At 39.0% G+C, this 20,204-nt stretch overlaps 1 protein-coding gene across 3 annotated transcripts in view; it reads right to left on the bottom strand.

The window, feature by feature from the left end:
• Positions 1-7,150: 7,150 nt before the first annotated feature.
• The window catches only part of ATG4A (autophagy related 4A cysteine peptidase), a 63,055-nt gene continuing 50,001 nt past the window's right edge, over positions 7,151-20,204 (bottom strand). For 2 of the 3 annotated variants that reach the window (XM_074207250.1, XM_074207249.1), the window contains 7 exons: positions 18,773-18,852; positions 17,849-18,030; positions 17,676-17,754; positions 11,966-12,111; positions 11,734-11,790; positions 9,606-9,717; positions 7,154-8,140 (listed from right to left, as the gene is read on the bottom strand). In XM_074207250.1, the coding sequence (XP_074063351.1) occupies positions 8,076-8,140; positions 9,606-9,717; positions 11,734-11,790; positions 11,966-12,111; positions 17,676-17,754; positions 17,849-18,030; positions 18,773-18,852 (721 nt within the window). In that variant the 3' untranslated portion in view covers positions 7,154-8,075. Of the gene's footprint in view, positions 8,141-9,605; positions 9,718-11,733; positions 11,791-11,965; positions 12,112-17,675; positions 17,755-17,848; positions 18,031-18,772; positions 18,853-20,204 lie in introns of all 3 variants that reach the window. The other variant, XM_074207248.1, reaches the window with a different exon arrangement.

Raw genomic sequence — 20,204 nt, 5'->3', positions numbered from 1 at the left:
AGCGGTAGGACTACTACTGGACACAGCTCCTCTCAGCCAGCTGGAAAGCTGGGATGGTTCAGAGTGACTGTAATTAAGGGTTTCCTTTGGTCTGAACTCTTCTTCAGGCTTCAGATCAAACTAAAAGCTGGAACTGTGACCCCTCTCCAGTCCTTTTTGAGCCATACTGCTTCTCCTTGCTTTGGTACTTGCTTCTTGTTTGGTACATGAGGTAGAACATGTGACAACTCCTCATCCCAGAAGGTGACCCCTGTCTGCCCAGAGTTGGATGTGATCAATTTGCCAGGTGACTCTTGTTTCACATCCTACATGAGATCTCAGTACCCTATGGTTCTCAGACCTTGTATTGCCACTGGGCAGAGTTCTTGTTGCTATTTCTGGCCAGACCATAATGTCCACTGACTTTGCCTTCCTCCTGGGTTGGAAAAGTGTCTCTGAGTTTTTCTTGGATTTCCCCATGAGAATATGGTCTCATGCAGTTTCTTAGATCTGTTTGAATGAGTTTGGGAAAGAATTGTACTTTCTGCTATTCCACTCTCTTGTCTCTGCCTCCCCAATGAGATTATAATGGACAGATCAAACCTAACCTCTCTACAATCTTTGACACTGCTAACCATTTTCTCCTCCTACCCGTCTGACAGTTCTTTCTCAATCTTCTTTATTAATTCATCCTCCAGATCATATGCACTAACTGGTTATTTACTCTAAGGTTTTGGTCTAAATTCTTTTCTCTCTACATGCCCTTTTGGGGACTTTATTAACTCACATCAGTCCAATCACCATTTCTCTAAAGATGCTTCCCAAATCTGTAAATCCAGTCCTCCTTTTTCTCCAGAGCACCAGACTCATATCGCTGATTAACAAGTAGACATTTCCAAATGGATATGGTGTAAGCATCTCAAATACAATTTCGCTAAAACAAAACTTATCCCTCCCACCTTCCCACCCCACCTCACTATTCACTTTTAAGCTACTATGGAGTACCATTATCCTCCCACCACTCAGGTTCACAATGTTGACGTTATTCTTAACTCCTCACTCATCCCACATATCTGATCAATTCTCTTTACACCCTAGCTGTACTCACATCATCACCCTTCTCATTTAGGCTGTCATCACACTTCTCCTGGACTATTTCAACAACTTCCTATTTAGTGTCCCTACCTCAAACTTTTTTCCTGAAAAATAAAGCTTTCACACCAAAGTGTAATAAGTGCAGTTCTGATCCTATCAAGGCCTCCCTCCCCCCAACAAATTTCAGTGGCTCCCTAGTGTCAACAATCAGGATATAAAACCTTCTGTCTATTCCCTGTACCTTCACAACCCATCCCCTTTCTCCCTCTCCTGTTTTCTTACACGCCCCTCTATACACTGATCCAATCATACTGACCTACAACACACTATTACTTACGTGTCTCCCATCTTCATACCTTTATACAGGCTTATCTCCAATGTCTGTAATTCACTCACTCCTTGTCTATGCCTCTTGGAATCACAAGTTTCCCTCAAGATGCAATTCAAACACCATCTTTTTGATGAAGTCTTTCTTGATCCTCTCCCCTCTCAAATCTTATTTTCATTTTGTATATATTACGTATATGCTTATAAATGTTCATGTTGCCTCCCACATTACAATCCATTTTTTTGCAAGGGCAGGGACTACTTCACCTTTGTATCTCTAGTGCTTTGCATAGTTCCTGGCACATAATAAATGCTTCATAAATACCTCATGATTAATTGGGTTGAAGGGCTGCCTTTGACTTTTCATGTTTGGCGATATGGTATCAATGCCCTGTATAACTTGGAGACAACAGGACTGACTCCAGATGATTTTATGGTCTCCTTTCTGTCAAGCCTGAATCAATCACCCTCACAAGTACATTTTCAACCTATTTCGTCCCTCTGTTCTCTTGCTTTCTTTCATGTGGCTGGGTAAAATTATCATCTGCCACATTTTGTAGGGTGAGAGGAGGAGTATTTGGGCAGAAATCACCAATGGGTGTACAAAGAAAGGCAAAGAACAGTGCCTGATCTCAAGGAGTTCCCAGTCTGATGAGGAACACAACATACAAAAAACTCCATACAAACAAAATGTATTCAAGCTAAATTGGAGATAATGCCTGAGGGAAGACACAGGAAAACCAGGAAATAGATGAGGATGGAGTTTCAGACTTGGTCAGTCAGTGAAAATGGTTAGAATTGGGAGATAGAGTGTTGTGTTTGAGGATCAGTAAAGAGGCCAGTGTCTTTGGATCACAGTATGTGTGCTGATTGTACATGTATAACTTAGATCACTTACTATCATGGAAAAGGGGGAGGGCAGGGAGAAAGGTAGAAAATGCAGAACTCAAAAGCTTACAGAAAGATGAAAGTTGAAAACGTACTCTTTTCATGTAATTAAAAAAATAAAATAACACTAAGAGAAAAAAGTTTGTGTGGTAGAGGGGGGGACATGGAGAATGAGGTATAAAAAAGCTGAAGAGAGGGGGAAAAGGGGGGGGGGAAATAATGAAGGGCTCTGAATATAAAAGAGAGGGTTTTATATTTGATCCTAGAGATAATAGTGAACCATTTGAATGGGCATAAGGACAGAATGACCAACCAGTAGATATTAGGGTAGTCCAAGTGAGAGGTGATGACAGTATGTCCCAGGGTGAAAGTAGTGTCAGAGGAGAGAAAGAGGTGTATTTAAAGTAGAAAGGATGATGTGGCAATTGATTATATGGGGTGGGGTGTGAAGAAGAGTAAGGAGTTGAGAATGGCACCTAATTTGTAAGCGACTGGGGTAAGGGGGTTAGTACCCTAGCCAGTATGAGGGAAGTTAGGAAGAAGAAAAGTTTTTGAAGAAAATAATGGGTTCAGGTTCGGGCAGATTGAATTTAAGATGACTGTAAAACATCCAGTACAAAATGTTCAATACATACCTGGAAATGCAAGCTTGGAGGTCAGGGGGAGAGGTTAGGGCTGGATGCAAAGGATGATAACTGAACCCAGAGGACCATAAAATATATAGCAAAAAAATAAAGGAAAGAGAAGAGGGTTCAGGACAGAGGTTTGGGATATATCCAGCATTAGCAGGAATGATCTGGACAAAGATTCAGCTAAAGATCTTTGAGAGTCAGGTAGGAGAAGGAGCAAGAGAATATAATTAATTTTAAGTAAAGACATTTAGTGAATTCAAATTTGAAGAAACAGCAATAAAACATTTTATCCACAAACTTAGGGCACATTCTCCCATAAATACTCATATTGTCAGTGGGAAGAATGGGAATGTATAGGGATCACACAGGAGGGCCACACATATAAAGAACACATGTAGCCAGGGCATGTATGGAGGGATGACTCACACTTTTGACACTACAAACCACTGATATTTTCTGATGATAGTTTCTCTTTGAGTCTACTTCCACTTGGATGTGGCATTTCTTATACTCCATATCTGGGTATCACATCATACTATATCACACGTTGTTCCACACCTTCCCCCCTCTCTCTTTTGGATATGTCACTTTGCTGGTTTCATGCTTCTGCTTGGCAATATTCCATCACTAGCTTTTGAGCTTCATCTCTTCACGGCCAACTCCAATCCTTGCACCTCAGGTCTTCTAAGGTTGGTAACTGGAAAGCTGTCACAAGTTGATCAACAAAACCAGTTTCTGGTTGACAACATTGGAAGTGTAACAGCAGTATGGGAGGTCCTATTGCTAAAACTCTGAAAATAGTATTAGTTCCCATGGCCCGTGTTCCTCGCTTTTTGTAACCACTCCTCACAAATCTCAGTAGTCTGAAGAGCAAAGCCCTGAACTCATTGGTAGCTTGCAGAGGAAGCCACTCAGCATAGAGGAAATCTGACTCTATGGGAAGATATAGTTCAGTTTTAGCCCACCTGGAAATATTTGTGTTTATTACTTATAGAAAAAAAAATGACTATCTTCATTTTGAGGAGTTCACATCTCTCAGCTGCCTTTGATGACAGTAGTGTCTTTGGTACCTAACATGTAGTATAGAGCCTACCCAATGATTACACTAATAAAAAGAAACTGGAATATAACAAATATGAAAAGATCACATATTTCAGTTTTCATTTGTGGAAATGAATGTTAAGATGCCTGGAACGTGCTATCACTAGTACTCTTATTGGTTGGGAAAGTGAAGGTTGCGAGCACAAGTTAAGGTATAAGGAATACTGTCAGACTAACATACTTGCCGATCCTCATTATATTTGACCTCGCACCTCCATGCCTTTGCACAGGATGCATTCCCTGGAAAGTACTCCCTCCTCATTTTAAAATCTTAGAACCTTTAGTTTCCTTCAAAGTTCAGTTCAAATGCAATCTCCGACATAAGGCCTTTTCCTTAATCTATCCAGCAGATGATGTGTCTATCCCCAATTACTTTATATTTACTTTGTATATACTTTTGTGTTCTTATGTATATTATTCCCCCCCCCCCCCATGGAAGCTCAAGAGTTTATTTTGGATTTTATTTTATTGGATATTTAATGGATTTTGTTTTTTACTTGGTATTTCCAGCACACAGAAGTAAATTGATATATACGTGTCGTTGTTAGGGGTCTATCATTTGACAGTTCCTCAATGAATCTGTGTGATCTTTTTGAATTTCTCCTACTCCTCACGGGCTTCGCATTTCCCCAATATGAGATAGGAGATCCCTAGTTTTATGCAAAGCAGAGGATATTCCAATTGTTTGGAACTGTATATTTCCTCCAAGTGCTAGGTCACAGAACTTTTAAAGTTAAAAAAAAGCTAAAGACGTCTTCCAGGACAACCCCTATCTTTTTACAAATAGAGGAATAGAGACCAAAAAGAGACAAGGGAGTGGCCCAAGTTATTGGAATAGCAGAAATGAGCACCTACTTCTCCTGATTCCTAGTCAAGTGTGTCACTGCACTATAAAGTGAGGAGATGGAACCAGACTTGGAGTCAATAAAACCTGAGTTCAAATCCTGCCATAGACGCTACACTTGGGAGGCAGAGCCAAGATGGCAGAGTAAAGGCAGGGCACTAGACTCATTGTGGTCACCTGTAAAGACAAGGTAACAGTGCTTGTAGCACCAACTTATTAGGGTTTTCGTAAGACTGTATATACTGGGTGGCTAGGTGGTGCAGTAGATAGAGTACCAGCCCTGGAGTCAGGAGTACCTGGGTTCAAATCCGGCCTCAGACACTTAATAATTACCTAGCTGTGTGGCTTTGGGCAAGTCATTTAACCCCATTGCCTTGCTTTTTGTTTTTCTTGTTTTTGTTTTTGTTTTGTTATAATAGGTTTTTGCAAGGCAATGGGGTTAAGTGGCTTGCCCAAGGCCACACAGCTAGGTAATTATTAAGTGTCTGAGACTGGATTTGAACCCAGGTACTCCTGACTCCAGGGCTGGTGCTTTATCCACTGCCCCCATTGCCTTGCAAAAAGAATGTATGTGCTTTATAAATCTTCAAATAAAATTTTCAGCTATTATGATACCTAATTCACATTTGAGACTACTAGAGACTTAGAATGAAAGTGTTCATTCAATGGCTCTTTCACAATTAGCCTGATTGCCTCTTCATTAGAAGCCTTTTTTTTTTTTTTTTAAAAAGTGGTTCTTCTAAAAACTAGCAGTTTCTTCAGTCTAGTGGGTATAATATGGGTTTTAGAATATACTGCACTAATTTTCAACACCTCTTCCAATTACTATTTTGTTCTAGTGACATAGAGCAATTCTTAAGAAATTCTCCTACTAAAATAAAGTCTCTGTCTTTTATAAAAGCTACACATATGAAGGCAGTCTATTCTCTATTCCAGTTTCTGTGCAGCAGCACAAACTTAAGAGAGCCTTCATGCACAATGCTCACAAGGGAACCATCTGTCTTGTCTGTGCTTCATCCTGTTTCTTTACTGAAGCTACTCTTATTTTGGTTGTTGTTTTCTTTTGTTGACACTGCTGTTTTTCTAAGTAAAACACCATGTTTTCACAGCAAACAGAGATATTTGTGCCTCCCTTTCCCCTAAAGTTAGGCTTTAAGCTCTTTCTCCACTTACTACTATCACTAACATTTCTAGAATTACCCCAAATAACAGTGGGAAAAAGGAAAACTTTCCTTGATTTAATCCTGTATTTGGTGGGAAAGTTGCTAAAGTTTTTCTACTGAAAATAATGTTAGCATTTAGTTTTCAATCTATACTTCATCATATTAGAAAAAGGCTCTTGTATGCTTTTATTTTGGAGGAATGCATTTTATAATGAAAACTTGGAAAGTTGAACTTTTGATCCTTTGTATAGAACTTCTTCCTTCAGTGAATTTTCCCCTAACTTATTCATTCAATGTAACCTCTTGGCTCTCACTCCAGCCCACACTAAAATAAAATATAAAATAATTGAAGACCTAAAGTATCCTCCCCCAAGAAATAAACTCTGTTTCAAGAGGAAACATTCATTCCTGTGAAGTTCATGAAAGAGTTGTTCTTTGTATCACAAGGGACCTCAGGGATCAGAATTTAACATTTCATTTTAAATATAAGGAACATGATCTGTCCAAGGTTACATGGTAAGTTAATAGTACAACCATGATGATCTCTACTCCTCATCTAATAACCTTATTTAACCTAAAAAGATTCATTTTTCTAACTATAATTTAACCTTCTTAAATCAATTTTTCAAAAGCTAACTGTATTACTGCTATAATATTTAACATTGGATAAAATGAAGCAACCAGAAATTTAATTTTTAGATTTATAGCTTTGCCCGTTCACAAAAGCTCCTTGAGGAAAAAAATAGCCTAAAATTGTATAGTCTCATAGATCATATCAAAACAATTTCTTTATTGTAACCTTTCTTTACCTGGAATAAAGTCATCATAATTAGGGTCAAGAAAGAAAAAGCAAAGAAACTGGCTAGGAGCTAAGTAGTTGCTGAAGGTTGGCAGAAGAGAGAAGAAAGAATCTATTGTAGACTAAATCAGATGCTTAAAAAAGGACCTCTGACTATGGAAATAGTGAGAAAAATAGTTTAAGGGACGCAAGACCTATATGTCTCTACACACACACACCCACACCCCCCCCCCCCACACACTCATATGTACATAATGAATAAGTGGTCAGAGAAGCATTCAATGGATGTTGGTTTGAAAAGAAATACTCTTTAAATGAGTACACTACTCTTAAATGGCTCCAAAAGAAAGGTGATTCATGGATGTCACATAATTATGTAGGCCCTCCAGTAGCAATATGTGAAATGAAAAAAGAAATGAGGCACAATTAAAAACACAAACCACTTTTTGACTCTTTATTTCTTGAACCAAAAATCAGCAAGGCAAAAGTCCTGATTCAGCTTGAGGTCAGGGTGAAATGTATCATATGCAACCATGATAGTGAGGTGGGAATGGGGAAGGGGAATAGTGATAGTGGCACAACAGCAAGCAAGCTTCTCCCAAACAGGAAGGAAATTGTAAGAAGTGTCCATTTGCTATAATTTCCTTGATAGAAATGTTTTTATACAAAACTATTCAAAATGCCTATTAAAATAATCTAACAAGACATTTTGTTTTCCCTGATCCACTTAATTTCATAAAGAAACAACTGCTTCCCAAGATGCTGCCACAAAGGCGAAATTAGAATTATCTCTATGTGAAGAGAGATATGTTACAAGGAGAGAGTAACCATCTCCCACTAACTGGTTCTTGAAACAAGACCAGAGTTGTCCTCTGGACATCCAAACCATAAGAGAAACACCGGTAGTGGTCCTGCTTAATTACCACCTGACAATAGGGTGTTCTCTCACTCACTCACTCTCTCTCTCTCTCTCTCTCTCTCTCTCTCTCTCTCTCTCTCACACACACACACACACACACACACACACTCTCACACTCTCTCTCTCTCTCTCTCTCTCTCTCTCTCTCTCTCTCTCTCCCTCTCTCACTCTCACTCTCTCAGGGATAAATAGAGCTCATGGGAAAATAGCAACTGGTTCAGTTTGGATTGATATTGTGTTCTGTGCTGTTGGTGATTCAGGCACTCTGGCTAGAAAAGTTCTCTGCAATGTGGTGCCAGGTGGTGGATACAGGCTGGATGGCACTACTTCACATACTCAAAATCTCAAAGTCTTCTTCCAGTTCAAACAGGTTATTGGTGGATTCAATGATTTCTACCAGAACATGAAACAAAAGGAAAATTGGATCATGGAATCTGAGTTGTAAGGGACATGTGAGGCCATCTGGTTCAATCTGGTGCTGATTGAAATCCCTCTCTACAAATATACTCAACAAGTGGTTATCGAGTCTTTACCAGCAGGTCTCCAGTAAGAGGAAACCCACTACCTTTTGAAACAGCCCATCCCTCTTTCAGATAGAGTTCTATTTGTTAAAAAGTCTTTCTTAACTCTGAGACTAAAGTTATTCCTTTGCAACTTTTACTTCATTGATTGATCCAAAAATGGAACCTTATATAATGAAAAGGAATGAATTTTTTAAAACAATTAAGCGCTTATTATGGGCCAAGAATTATGCTAAGCACTGAGGATATAAATTGAAAATTAAGCCAGTCCCTGCTCTCAAAGTCTACCAAAATATTTTGGGATTCTGATACTGCCATCTAAGGCAGTAGCTATCACCTATTCCAGCTCTGTGTCATTAGCAAATAAGATAAGTACACTGCCAATGATGATGATGATGATGATGATGATGATGATGATGATGATGATGATGATAATGATGATAATAATAATAATAGCAATATCTAACATTTATATAACAATTTTAAGGTTTGCAAAGCAGTTTACATATATATTGTCTTATTTAGTGCTTTCATCTAAGTTAAATAGAAGTAGTAAACATGTTCAACAGTACAGACACAAAGACTGATTTCTGTGGATACTCCACTCCCTAACCCACATTTCTCCTTTTCCATAAGAAAAGCATAAGAAATTCTTTTTTTTTTTAGGTTTTTTTTTTTTTGCAAGGCAAACGGGGTTAAGTGGCTTGCCCAAGGCCACACAGCTAGGTAATTATTAAGTGTCTGAGACTGGATTTGAACCCAGGTACTCCTGACTCCAAGGCCGGTGCTTTATCCACTACACCACCTAGCCACCCAAGAAATTCTGACAATAGATGTCACTTACTTGGAAATAATAATTTATTGGGGGGCTTCACTAAGCTACTAAATAATTGTTATTATCATCCTGCATGAGGTATTCAGAAGACAACTGAGCAAATTGACACCAACACTGCAAAATACTTGCAATTTCTCCTTATCTAGAATCTGAATACTTCACTTGTTTGTAAAGCCCATTCAATGAAGATCAGCCTTGCACAAGGATACTGCTGAGGTCTTATATGATACTGAAGGGCTTATTGAATCATTAAGGAAAAATTTAGTTAATTTCATTAGATTTTTCTAGATCATATATTTTATTTTTATCTTATTCTTTGAAGTGACATGCCCTGTGTTACATATGGTAACTCTCAGTTAACCTAGCAATTCAATTAATCAACATATTTCATTCCAAACATTTTAGATAAAGAGGAATTTCCTTTCTCTACAAAAAAAATGCTGAGCCATAGTTGCCTCTCTTTGTATAATGGAACCTACCCACTCTCCTGCCAATATCATACCTGCACCTGTAGTTGTCACTTCCGGTTTGGTTGGAGGTATGAAAGGGGGCCAGTGGGCTGGATGCTTCTGAACCAGCTCAAACATCTGTAAACTCTGTGGCTTTAATATCTCCTATGCAAAAATAAAGGTGTTTCTTAATACAAGAGAATCATGATATTTATCTATTATAAACTACAATCCTGGCAGTAGACTATGACCCTTAACAAATAGCCCAAGAGATATCAAGGAATTGCAAATAGGCTCCATATATCAGTCAATGTGCTTATGGGATGTGCACCACAGATGGAATGCCTTATTTTAATCCATTCTAGATAAACCTTGAGGGAAGGAAACTCAGGGAGCATTTTGAAGAAAACTAACACAGTGCTCATGCTCCAACTTTAAATTCAATACTGGGCAGCAAATTAACTGTAGGAATGCACCTTCCTTTGGGGAACACATTTGTCCTTTTAGTGTGGACTGCAAATGAAATTACTGTTTCTCAAATTCCATTTTCCTATTGACTTAACTAATGAAACTGAAAGTGTGTTCTCCCCCTCCAACCTTTGAAAAAAATGGCAACTCTACCAGACATAATTAAATCACACTGATGAATAAAGGAAAGTTTTCAAAACCAAATACTGAAAGCTAGAAAAATAATTTTTCTCCCAAGATGGCACTAAGGATGGTGTGGGGAATAGAACTGTGATTTCACTGGCACAAGGAATGCCAAGGTGAGGAAATTTCCTCCACCAATGCAGGTTGGCACCTTCTCTGTCACTTATACTCTTATGAATTACCTAGAGCACTGTGAGTTTAAATGACTTGCCTAGGGTCAGACAGAGAGTATTTATCAAACGCAACACTTAATAGAGGGCAGATCTTCCTGGTTTTGAGGCCAGTTCTCTCTCCATCATAATCCTGCCCCCTAAGAAAAATACTGAAAAATAACACAATGGATGACATTGGTAAAAGTGATCAGAAGCTGCTCTCTCTTGAGGTTACTATCCAAAGGGCTCAAGTTCTTAGGAATTTCTTTTCTACCCAAGTTCTACTATTTATTAACCCAGGACTCATTCCGTTGTTTTATAAGCTCCACATAATCTTTATATGAGGGGGAAAAGCAACTGCCACAGAAATAAAATGGTCTAGTAGTGTTCATCCCCTGCTGCATCAGGATTGCAATGCTCCTGCTCTTGGGAAAAATCACCATAGCTAAAAGAAGGGCAAACCTGTTCAATGAAAAAGAACCTATAACACATAAAGAGAGAAATTCTTGAGAATGTTCTTTTCAGCTGTTGAAGTATTTGGAAGAGAGTATAGCAGAAGTACTAAGTACAAATTATGAAAGGTATTTCTATAGTTTTAAGTCCATAGGGCCATTGAATACCTAATCCTAAACACTTTCCAAACAACATTTGACTTGAAAACACAGAATGTTAGCACTGGAAGAGGCCTTAGAGAGATCAGAGGATCAGTAGTTTTAAGAACTAGAAGGGACCTTGGAAGTCATTAAGTCCACACTCCTCATTTTTTTTTTATGCTTTTTTTTGCAAGGCAAATGGGGTTAAGTGGCTTGCCCAAGGCCACACAGCTAGGTAATTATTAAATGTCTGAGACAGGATTTGAACCCAGGTACTCCTGACTGCTTTATCCACTGTGCCACTAGCCGCCCCCAAACTCCTCATTTTATGGAGGGGGAAACTGAGGCCAAAGGAAGTGAAGTGATTTTCCCCAGAATTCCAGAGCTGGTAATAGAGGCAATATTTGAGCCCAGATCTTCCAGAATCCAAGTTCAGGGCCCTATTCATTATACTAATACTGAAACATAGTGGGCAAGACTCCTTAGTTGAACTCATGTCCAACCCCGTCATTTACAGAGAAGAGATTTACTCAAGGTCTATAGCTGGTAAGTAGCAGAGCTGAGACTCAAACTCTTAACCTTACTTAAGGTTAAGTCTCCTTATCCTACTGCCATGTTCTTCCCACTATACCATGCTGCCATGCTTTGGATTTCCCCCAAATCCTACTCCCCTTGGGGCAGTTCCTTTCTCCTGCCAATTTACAAAGTATTCTTCTGTAGAAAGCTGTGTAAAAAGAATTTTTAAAAATGTTTTAATTCTATGAAGTAAAAAAAGATAAATTTACCTTCTGAACGAGCCCACACCAATTATCAAAATCTTCTTCTTCTTTGCAAAAGAACCCCTTGGGGAAAGGAAAAACAAAAACAAAAATACTAATTGCAAAATTCAGAGCTGATTACTACTTATCCCTCACAGTAGATAACAGAGTTGGAGTTACAGAGATCATCTAGTCAATCAAACAACCAACCAATATTTACTAACGACTTGTATGCCAGATGTCTGGAAGACATACTTACCAATGCCACTGAAGGATCCAGGTTGAGGATCTTCATTCTATGGAGGGCTTGCTGGCAATGGAAACTCTGGTCATCCACTGTTCCATCTTCTTCAGAGTCAACAAAAGTCTGAGTGGTGTGAGGATCCAGATAGATGAGCTCATCTCCTGTCAAGATAAGAGATAGGCTATACCTGACCAAGCACCACTGGTGCCTATGTGGGGAGGAAGAAACTCTCCTTTTCCCAGTCCTTCCCAGGAGCATAGGATGCAAGAGTGAGTGAGATCCAGCAAGGAGAGCATTCAGAAAACATGTCCTCCTCACCTCAATCTGATCAATTGATCAAAATATTTCTCTTAGGTTTCAATATCCTCAATCTAAAATTAGAATATAACAGGTTAAAAGACTACCTTCTGTGGGGGGGTGGGGGGAGGGAAGCAAGAATAGGGGAAAATTGTAAAACTCAAAATAAATAAAATCTTTCTTAAAAAAAAGAATATAACAGGTTAAGCTAAGAACCTGGAATAAAAACACATTCATATCATGGAATGCTCAGAAGGTCTAGTGATCCCACTCTCTCATCAAGGAACTTTATTACCTTTCAGCAATTGGGCAACATCTACTTCTGGAGGAATGGAATATAACTTTTGAACAATCCTGAACTAATAAATGGCTTTTCTCTTAATGCCATTCACTCTGGCTTGTCATTAGAGAAAGATTCTCCAGTAACAATGGTATTGCAGGTTCTTCTTTGGATGAGATGTCATGGAGATGATTGGGTTTTATTATATAGAATAAATGATTCAACATGCCAGAAAGTACTGACATTGCCCAGTTACCATTAGCAACCCACTTTGCTTCAAGTGACCCACTCAATAAGTGAAGAACAATCCTATGGCTCCATATAGTAGACTAGGTCTCACCAATGTGCAGATCTTTACGTCTCTAGAAAGGGGTTAGGCCCAGAATCATGGAATTTTTCCAGGGTTTTCATTGAATCTCTACTATAAACAAAGGTATGGAGTCTAAGTAGGTTCCCCAAACCCACAGTCCATGCCAGAGGGCTGTGCTGCAAGAATGTCCATATCAGACAGATATTTCCACTCAGTTGGGTGGGCACCCCAAACTCTATTGTCCAACTACTACTATCTAGCCTGCAATGGCACCTATTGTGCTGAGCACCTCAAGCCCTCCCCCTCCAGCTCTAGCATGTCTTTGGTATTTATGTTTTCTTATAAGTAGAATACTTATAAAGTATCCCCATAAGGGACTGGGGGACATCCTGGCAGTAAACAACATATGTTGTCATAGAAAAAACATTAATAATAATCATAATCATAATAACAACTGTTACTCCTAATCTGCTGGTCATCTCTACAATGATTCCCCACAACCCAGTTGCCCTCAATTTTCAGTCTCCCTTTATCTATTGGCTCCTTCCTTGCTACCTATAATCATAACCAGGTCTCTTCCACACTTAAATGACCCTCTCCTTACCCTACCATGCCCACTAGCTGTCCTATATCTTTCTGCCCCTTTTCCAGTTAAACTACCTGAGAAATCTGCCTATTCAAGGGGCCTCCACCTCCTCTCCTCTCACTATCTTTGGATTCCTCTGCAATTTGGCGTCTGACCTCATTATTCAACTGACATCGTTTTCTCCAATCTTGCCAGCGATCTCTTAATTATCAAATCAAATGATTTTTTTCTGAATCTTCATCCTTCTTGATTTCTCTGAAACATTTGATACTGTTGCCCATCTTTTTCTCCTGGAGACTCTCTCCTCTTTAGGTTTTTATGACATCAATCTTTTTATTTTCCTCCTGCCTATCTGTCTATTGTCATTCATGTTCCACCTCCTGTCAGTGTATCCCACCTTCTCTATGTTCCCTCCTGATGAGCTCCATTACCTCTCATGAATTCACTTGCCATCTCTGCAAAGATAACTCCCAGACACACACACACACACACACACACACACAGACACACACACAGACACACACACCTATTTAACCCCGGTCTCTCTCATGTCACCTATTGAACATTTTCAGTGGAATGTCCTGCAGTATCTCAGTCTCAAAATGTCTAAAGTAGAATTTATCATCCCTTTCTCAAAAGCAACTGCTTTTCCAAATTTCTCTATTTATATTGAAGGCAAAAATATCCTTACAGACACACAAAATTACAATATCCAAGTTATCCTGATTGAGGTAAGCAGATGGTACAGTAGCTAGAACCTGGACTTATAATCAGGGAGACCTCAAGTCAAATTTGGCCTCAGACACTTACTAGCTGTGTGACCCTGGGCAAGTTACTTAACCTTTGTCTGCCTTAGTTTCCTCAATTGTAACATGGAGATAATAATAGCATCTATATTCCAGGTTTGTGGTGAAAAACAAATGAGATAATATTTATAAAGTTCTTTGAAAACCTTAAAGCACCATATAAATGTTAGTTGCTGTTGTTACTATTACAACAACTACTACTACTACTACTACTACTACTACTACTACTACTACTACTACTACTACCGCTGTTGCTACAACTACTATTTTCCTTAACTCCTCAGTCCCCCTCATCATACATATCCTTAGAAGAGATCACAGAATCAGATATGGAAGATATTTCAAAGGCTGTCCAACTTTCTTATGTACTGATGAGGAAACTGAGGACTAGAAAGGTTCAGAATCACACTGCTAACAATATCTGAGGCAGGATTCCAATTGATGACAAAGCAAGCATTCTTATCTGCTATTTCACATTGATTCCAGTTCTCAAGTCTCAATTTTACCTCCACAACATGTTTTACTTCCATCCCCTCTTGGTTCAGGCCCTCATCATCTCTCACTTGGATTATTTCTATACCCTTCTAATGGACTAATCAATCAGCATCACTATCACATTCTCAGCACCATCACAAAGTCAAATCATCAAAACTATCACTGTTCCATCCCTAGCATCATCACTGCTACAATGTTACCAGTAGTACCACAATCACTGTTAGAAATCCATCATCCTCATCAACTCAGAACCAGTCTAAGTCACACAAGTACCACCATCACTGTCGCTACCATCAACATGAACAACCGCACCATCATTACTTTTAGTATCTACAATATGATCTCTTCCTTACTATCATCACTATCCCATCAGCATCATCTTCACTGTCACAGCAAAATCATTGTGATATTAGCACTGTCATAACTCTTATATGTTCACCAAAACACAACCGCACCAACACTACCTTTACTGTCACATCAACGTTACCATCTCTCTCATATCAGCTATCACTGCTATATCAGCACCATTAACGCTTGTCTCATCCTTAACATCATCATTATATTGTCATACAATAGTCATTATTACATCAACACCAATACCTCTGACACTTCCCTACCACCATTCACATTTTCATGTCAGTGACGAGGAAATATCAGACCTGGTGTAGTCAAATGTCCAGAAAAATAGTAATGACAACAACAATATTGACATGAAGATTGATACAGGAAGTGTTAAGAAACATAGTCCTAGAATTTGATCATTTAAGTTTAAAGCCTGTTTTTGAAATTTCCACCCATGAGCACCTAGAGAAATCATTCAATTTCCATAGGCCTCAGTTTCTTCCTCTATAAAATGAGGTAGTCAGACTAGATGATCTTGGAGATATTCTCTAGATCTAGATCTAGGTGGCAAAGTGGAGTCAGGAGGAAAGGAGTTCAAATCCAGCCTCATACACTTGACTCTTACTAGATGTGTGACCTTGGACAAGTCACTTAATCCTCGAACCCAGTGCCATTTCCTGATTGTCCCGATTCATATCTGGCTACTGGAGGAGAAAGTGAGGCTGGTGACTTAGGGCAGCCTCGTTCAAATCCAATTCATGTGCTTGTCACAGCATCACTTCCTTGAATGTCATGGTTTTCTCTGAGAATGAAGGTCAAACATCAGTCAGACCTAGGATCCTAAAATAAATCTAGAGAATCCCTTAAACTCATTGATTCCAGGCTATTTCCCAGATACAAATCATAGAAGATAATGGAGTAGTTTTTTCCCTTGAAACATGGCAACACCAAAGGTATCATTTGAAATAAACAAATTTTAGCAATAAAAAAGAGGGGTTTTCACCTCATTGTACAACATATAAAACCATGAAGTGCTTTTATTTCTTCTTCCTTTTGCTAGATGATAGCAGTGTCAACCCAAGAAGAGGGAGGGAGAAAAAGGCTAGAAGAGCAGGAGAGAGAGGAATTGAGAATATACATGACTGAGCAAGGATCATGGGAGCTTGACTCAAGATGATTGAGTCTTTATGGGAAAGGAAACTGAGGCCAAGCAAGGGGAAGGGACTTGCCTAAAGATACAATAGACTCCTAGATCTGAAGCAGAAAGGGACTTGAGGGGTGTCTAGGTGGTGCAGTGGATAGAGCACCAGCCCTGGAGTCAGGAGGACCTGAGTTCAAATCTGGGCTCAGACACTTAATAATTACCTAGCTGTGTGGCCTTGGGCAAATCACTTAACACCACTGCCTTTCCAAAAAAAAGCCAACTAAACTAAACTAAAAAAAATAATAAAAAAAAAAAAGAAATCAGAAAGGGACCTGAGAAATCATGTAATGCAATCCATTCGTTTTGGAAAGTATGGCACAAAGATGCTAAGTAACTTGTCAAAGGTCACACAGGGGGCGGCTAGGTGGCACAGTGGATAGAGCACTGGCCCTGGGTTCAAATCTGGTCTCAGACACTTAATAATCGCCTAGCTGTGTGGCCTTGGGCAAGCCACTTAACCCCGTTTGCCTTGCAAAAAAAACCTAAAAGAAAACAAAACAAAACAAAAAAAAAAAGTCACACAGGTAGTAAGTCTCAGAAATAAACCTTGAACTGAGGTCTCTGACTCCAACCTCAGTACCGTATTATCTTCTATCATTTCATTCCTGTCATCATGTATACTTTTGAGTAAGTCCGTAAAATAAGGACATATGGAGTAAACTGGGTTGGGGGCCCCATGGGAAGTGAGAAAACTCTGAAGGAAGAGTAAACAAGGAATAAATAATCAATTTCTGGTTTTTTTTTTTTTTTTTTTTTTTTTTTTTTTTTTTTTTTTTTTAGTGAGAAGTCTCAAAGAAGATTAGGTCTGGAAGAGGCTTTAGAAATCATCTAATCTGATCCCCTCACTTCACAGATGCAGAAATCTAGACATAAAGCAAGAGGGGAGGTTGGGAGAGAAGGGATTTTTTCAGACATGCAAAGATTCAGTAGATGAGTGAGAACTGAATCCTAGGTCTCCTGACTCCAAATATGGTTTCTTTCCACTCAGTCATGGCATCCAACAGATACCATCTTGTGAGAAAAGGAGCTGTAGCAAGAGGCAAAAAGGACCTTTCAAAGTATTCTTCTCTTTTGGTTTGGTATTAAGCTGAATACAGAAAGAGGGTCAAAAGTTTGTTCCATGATCCCTGGTTGGGTCACAATGGGGACCTAGAGCTAGATTTGCTAAGGATTTCTTTTTTTTTTTAAGTTTTTGCAAGGCAAATGGGGTTAAGTGGCTTGCCCAAGGCCACACAGCTAGGTGATTATTAAGTGTCTGAGACTGGATTTGAACCCAGGTACTCCTGACTCCAGGGCTTGTGCTTTATCCACTACACCACCTAGCCACCCTGCTAAGGATTTCAAAAAGAAACTTTCTCATGCATTTCTTTCACCCTCAAGTGACTTATGATTACACTTTACTTACCTAAAAATCCTATGAAATAATAGGCGCTATTTGGCTTTCCTCCTAATGCACCTAAAGACTGTGGCATCTTAAAACACTCCTAGAGGGAAAGAGAACATGAGATTCTCAGCTGGTTTTTACAAAACCTGGAAGTTGACTGAGCACCAAAGGGCTTGGTTAAGAGAGCAGCTTACTTTAAATGCATCAGCATAGACAGGATTAATTTGGTTTATGCCCAAGCGAAGGGGCACAATAAGCAGAAGAGGCTTCCAGCCAGAAGTGTGTCCAGCACAATTTGTATTGCAGTCAAAGTCACCCCAGGAACTGGAGGAACTGTCATGGGTCAGGTTGGGAGGGCACATGTGGCACATTTTTTCTAGAAATACAAATTAGAGATTAGGTGAAATAAATTTATGTAGATGTTCATACTAATTCTAAATGACACGGACTCAAAAAGAAAAACTAAATGTAATAATGAACCTGCCTGGCAGATCTCTTCCCTATATATGTCAGGCTCATCTCTGACTCTGTACTTTTTATTTGGCTCAGGTGGTCCCTCACTCTTGAAATTCATTCCCCTCTGCCCATCTAAACTGCCCTCGGCCTCAAGCTAGCTTCTATTCCCTATGGTCTTCCCAAAGTGCAAACTCTGACAAAACTTCTCCTTTTCTAACTCCTCTAATACCAACTGAGCATTAGACTGATTCTCTACTGTCTTTATACATTAGTCTAGGCTCCCAAACTAAATCATGAGTTAACCAAGGGATTAGCTAGGCATCATTTTTTATGGACTCTGACTACACTGAATACAGTGATTGGCACAGAGCAGCTGATTAGTAAACACCTGGTGAAGGAGTCATTGACTTTACTTTCTGAAGATGTTATGCAAGAAGTACTTAAAGCTCTTAGTGCAGGGTTTTATTTTTAACTTTCAAAAAACAAGATAATCGAAAACAATGGAGAGGAAGAGTCAGGGTGGTTAACCACAGATCTTGGCTAAACTGAATTCTGTATTACAGGGCAAGCTACAAAAATTCCAAGGTGGTAACTTTCTGAATGGCATGGAAGGAAAACATTACCTAATATGTAAACAGGTGGTGAACAGGTTTGTGACTTACTGATATCTTCGATGACCACTGTGTTATCCATTGAAACATAAACAGCCAAGGAATTCCATTCATCAAATAAAGCAAGTTTTCTGGAAAACAAGAAACAGTGGAAGCATTCTTTGAGGAAGTTGAAACCTCAGCAGTATGGATCAGTGCCAAATATTACTCAGATTACATAATCACTTACATTTATACTGAATGTTCCAAAAATTTTAGCACTATGATTTTTGGAATACCTTGTGAAGTAAGTTAGTATATGTAAAGAGTTTTACAAATATTATCTTATTTGATCCTAACAAGTCTATAAAGAAGACTTCCAATTCATAATTGTTAATTTAGTAACAAAGTCAAATGTTAAAAGCAGTTCTGGCTCTTTTTTCTTAGTTTTGGTATATCCATTTCCTTTCAACCATGCAAATGCCACAATCACACTGGACCTGAGTGTTTGAAAAAGATACTGGGACTTTACTAAACAGAAAGAAGAATGCACAGAACTAAAGGATGTTAGAGGGAATTTCAGGGTCATGTAGTCTAATACATGACAGATAAAGACTATCCTCCAAGATACGCCCAACATATGGAATGACTAACCTTTGTTTGAAGCCCTCCAATGAAAGACAAGTCACTACCTCACAAGAGGCAATTTTTACTGTCAGGACATTTTTCCTAACATCAAGTTGAAATTTGCCTCTTGGCAACTTTTGGTTACTGATCCTAGTTCTGCCCCATGGGACCAAGACAAAAAGACTGATCCTTCTTTCATGTAACAGCTTTTCAAACACATGAAGAACTGAAGTTATCATGTCCCCCACCAAGTCCCTCTGGATCCTTCTAGTTCCTTCAAATGAAGTGGCAATCTATATTATCTAAATCTCTTAGATCCGTTGACTCCTCTTGCCACAGAGGCTTTTCCAAACCTTCTCTTCTCTCCTTGAGTCTCTCACAATATTCTTGCCATGATATTCTCAGCTGAGGGAACACTTCACTAAGAAAATGAAGACTATGAACCATTAAACTCCCTTCTCCTCCCCTTCCTTTAATTCAAAAACTCTGGGCATCGTCTTCAATTTCATTCTCCTTTATTGCAGTCTGGAGCCATGTTGCTTATCAAGACCAACCTCTCAACATGTACTCTTGATATCATGACTCTTTTCTTCTCTAGTAGGTTGTCCCCACAATTGCCCCCCCCACTTCTCTAACATTCAATCTTTGTCTATTTCTTCCTTCCCTGCTGCCTAACAAACATATTCGAGTCTCCGCAACCTTAAAAAATACTCACTAGCCTTCCATTCCCCTATGGCTATTGTTCTATATTTCTGCTTTCACATACATCCTTTTAGAAAAAGTTGTCTATAATTGTTACCTCCACTTGCTTTACTCTTACTCACTTCTCAAGCTTTTGCATTCTGAATTCTAACCTCATCACTCAACTGAAAATGCT

Source organism: Macrotis lagotis, chromosome X (assembly GCF_037893015.1).
Source record: "Macrotis lagotis isolate mMagLag1 chromosome X, bilby.v1.9.chrom.fasta, whole genome shotgun sequence".
NCBI classification, from domain to species: Eukaryota; Metazoa; Chordata; class Mammalia; order Peramelemorphia; family Peramelidae; genus Macrotis; species Macrotis lagotis.
This window is presented reverse-complemented; position numbering and strand designations above follow the sequence as displayed.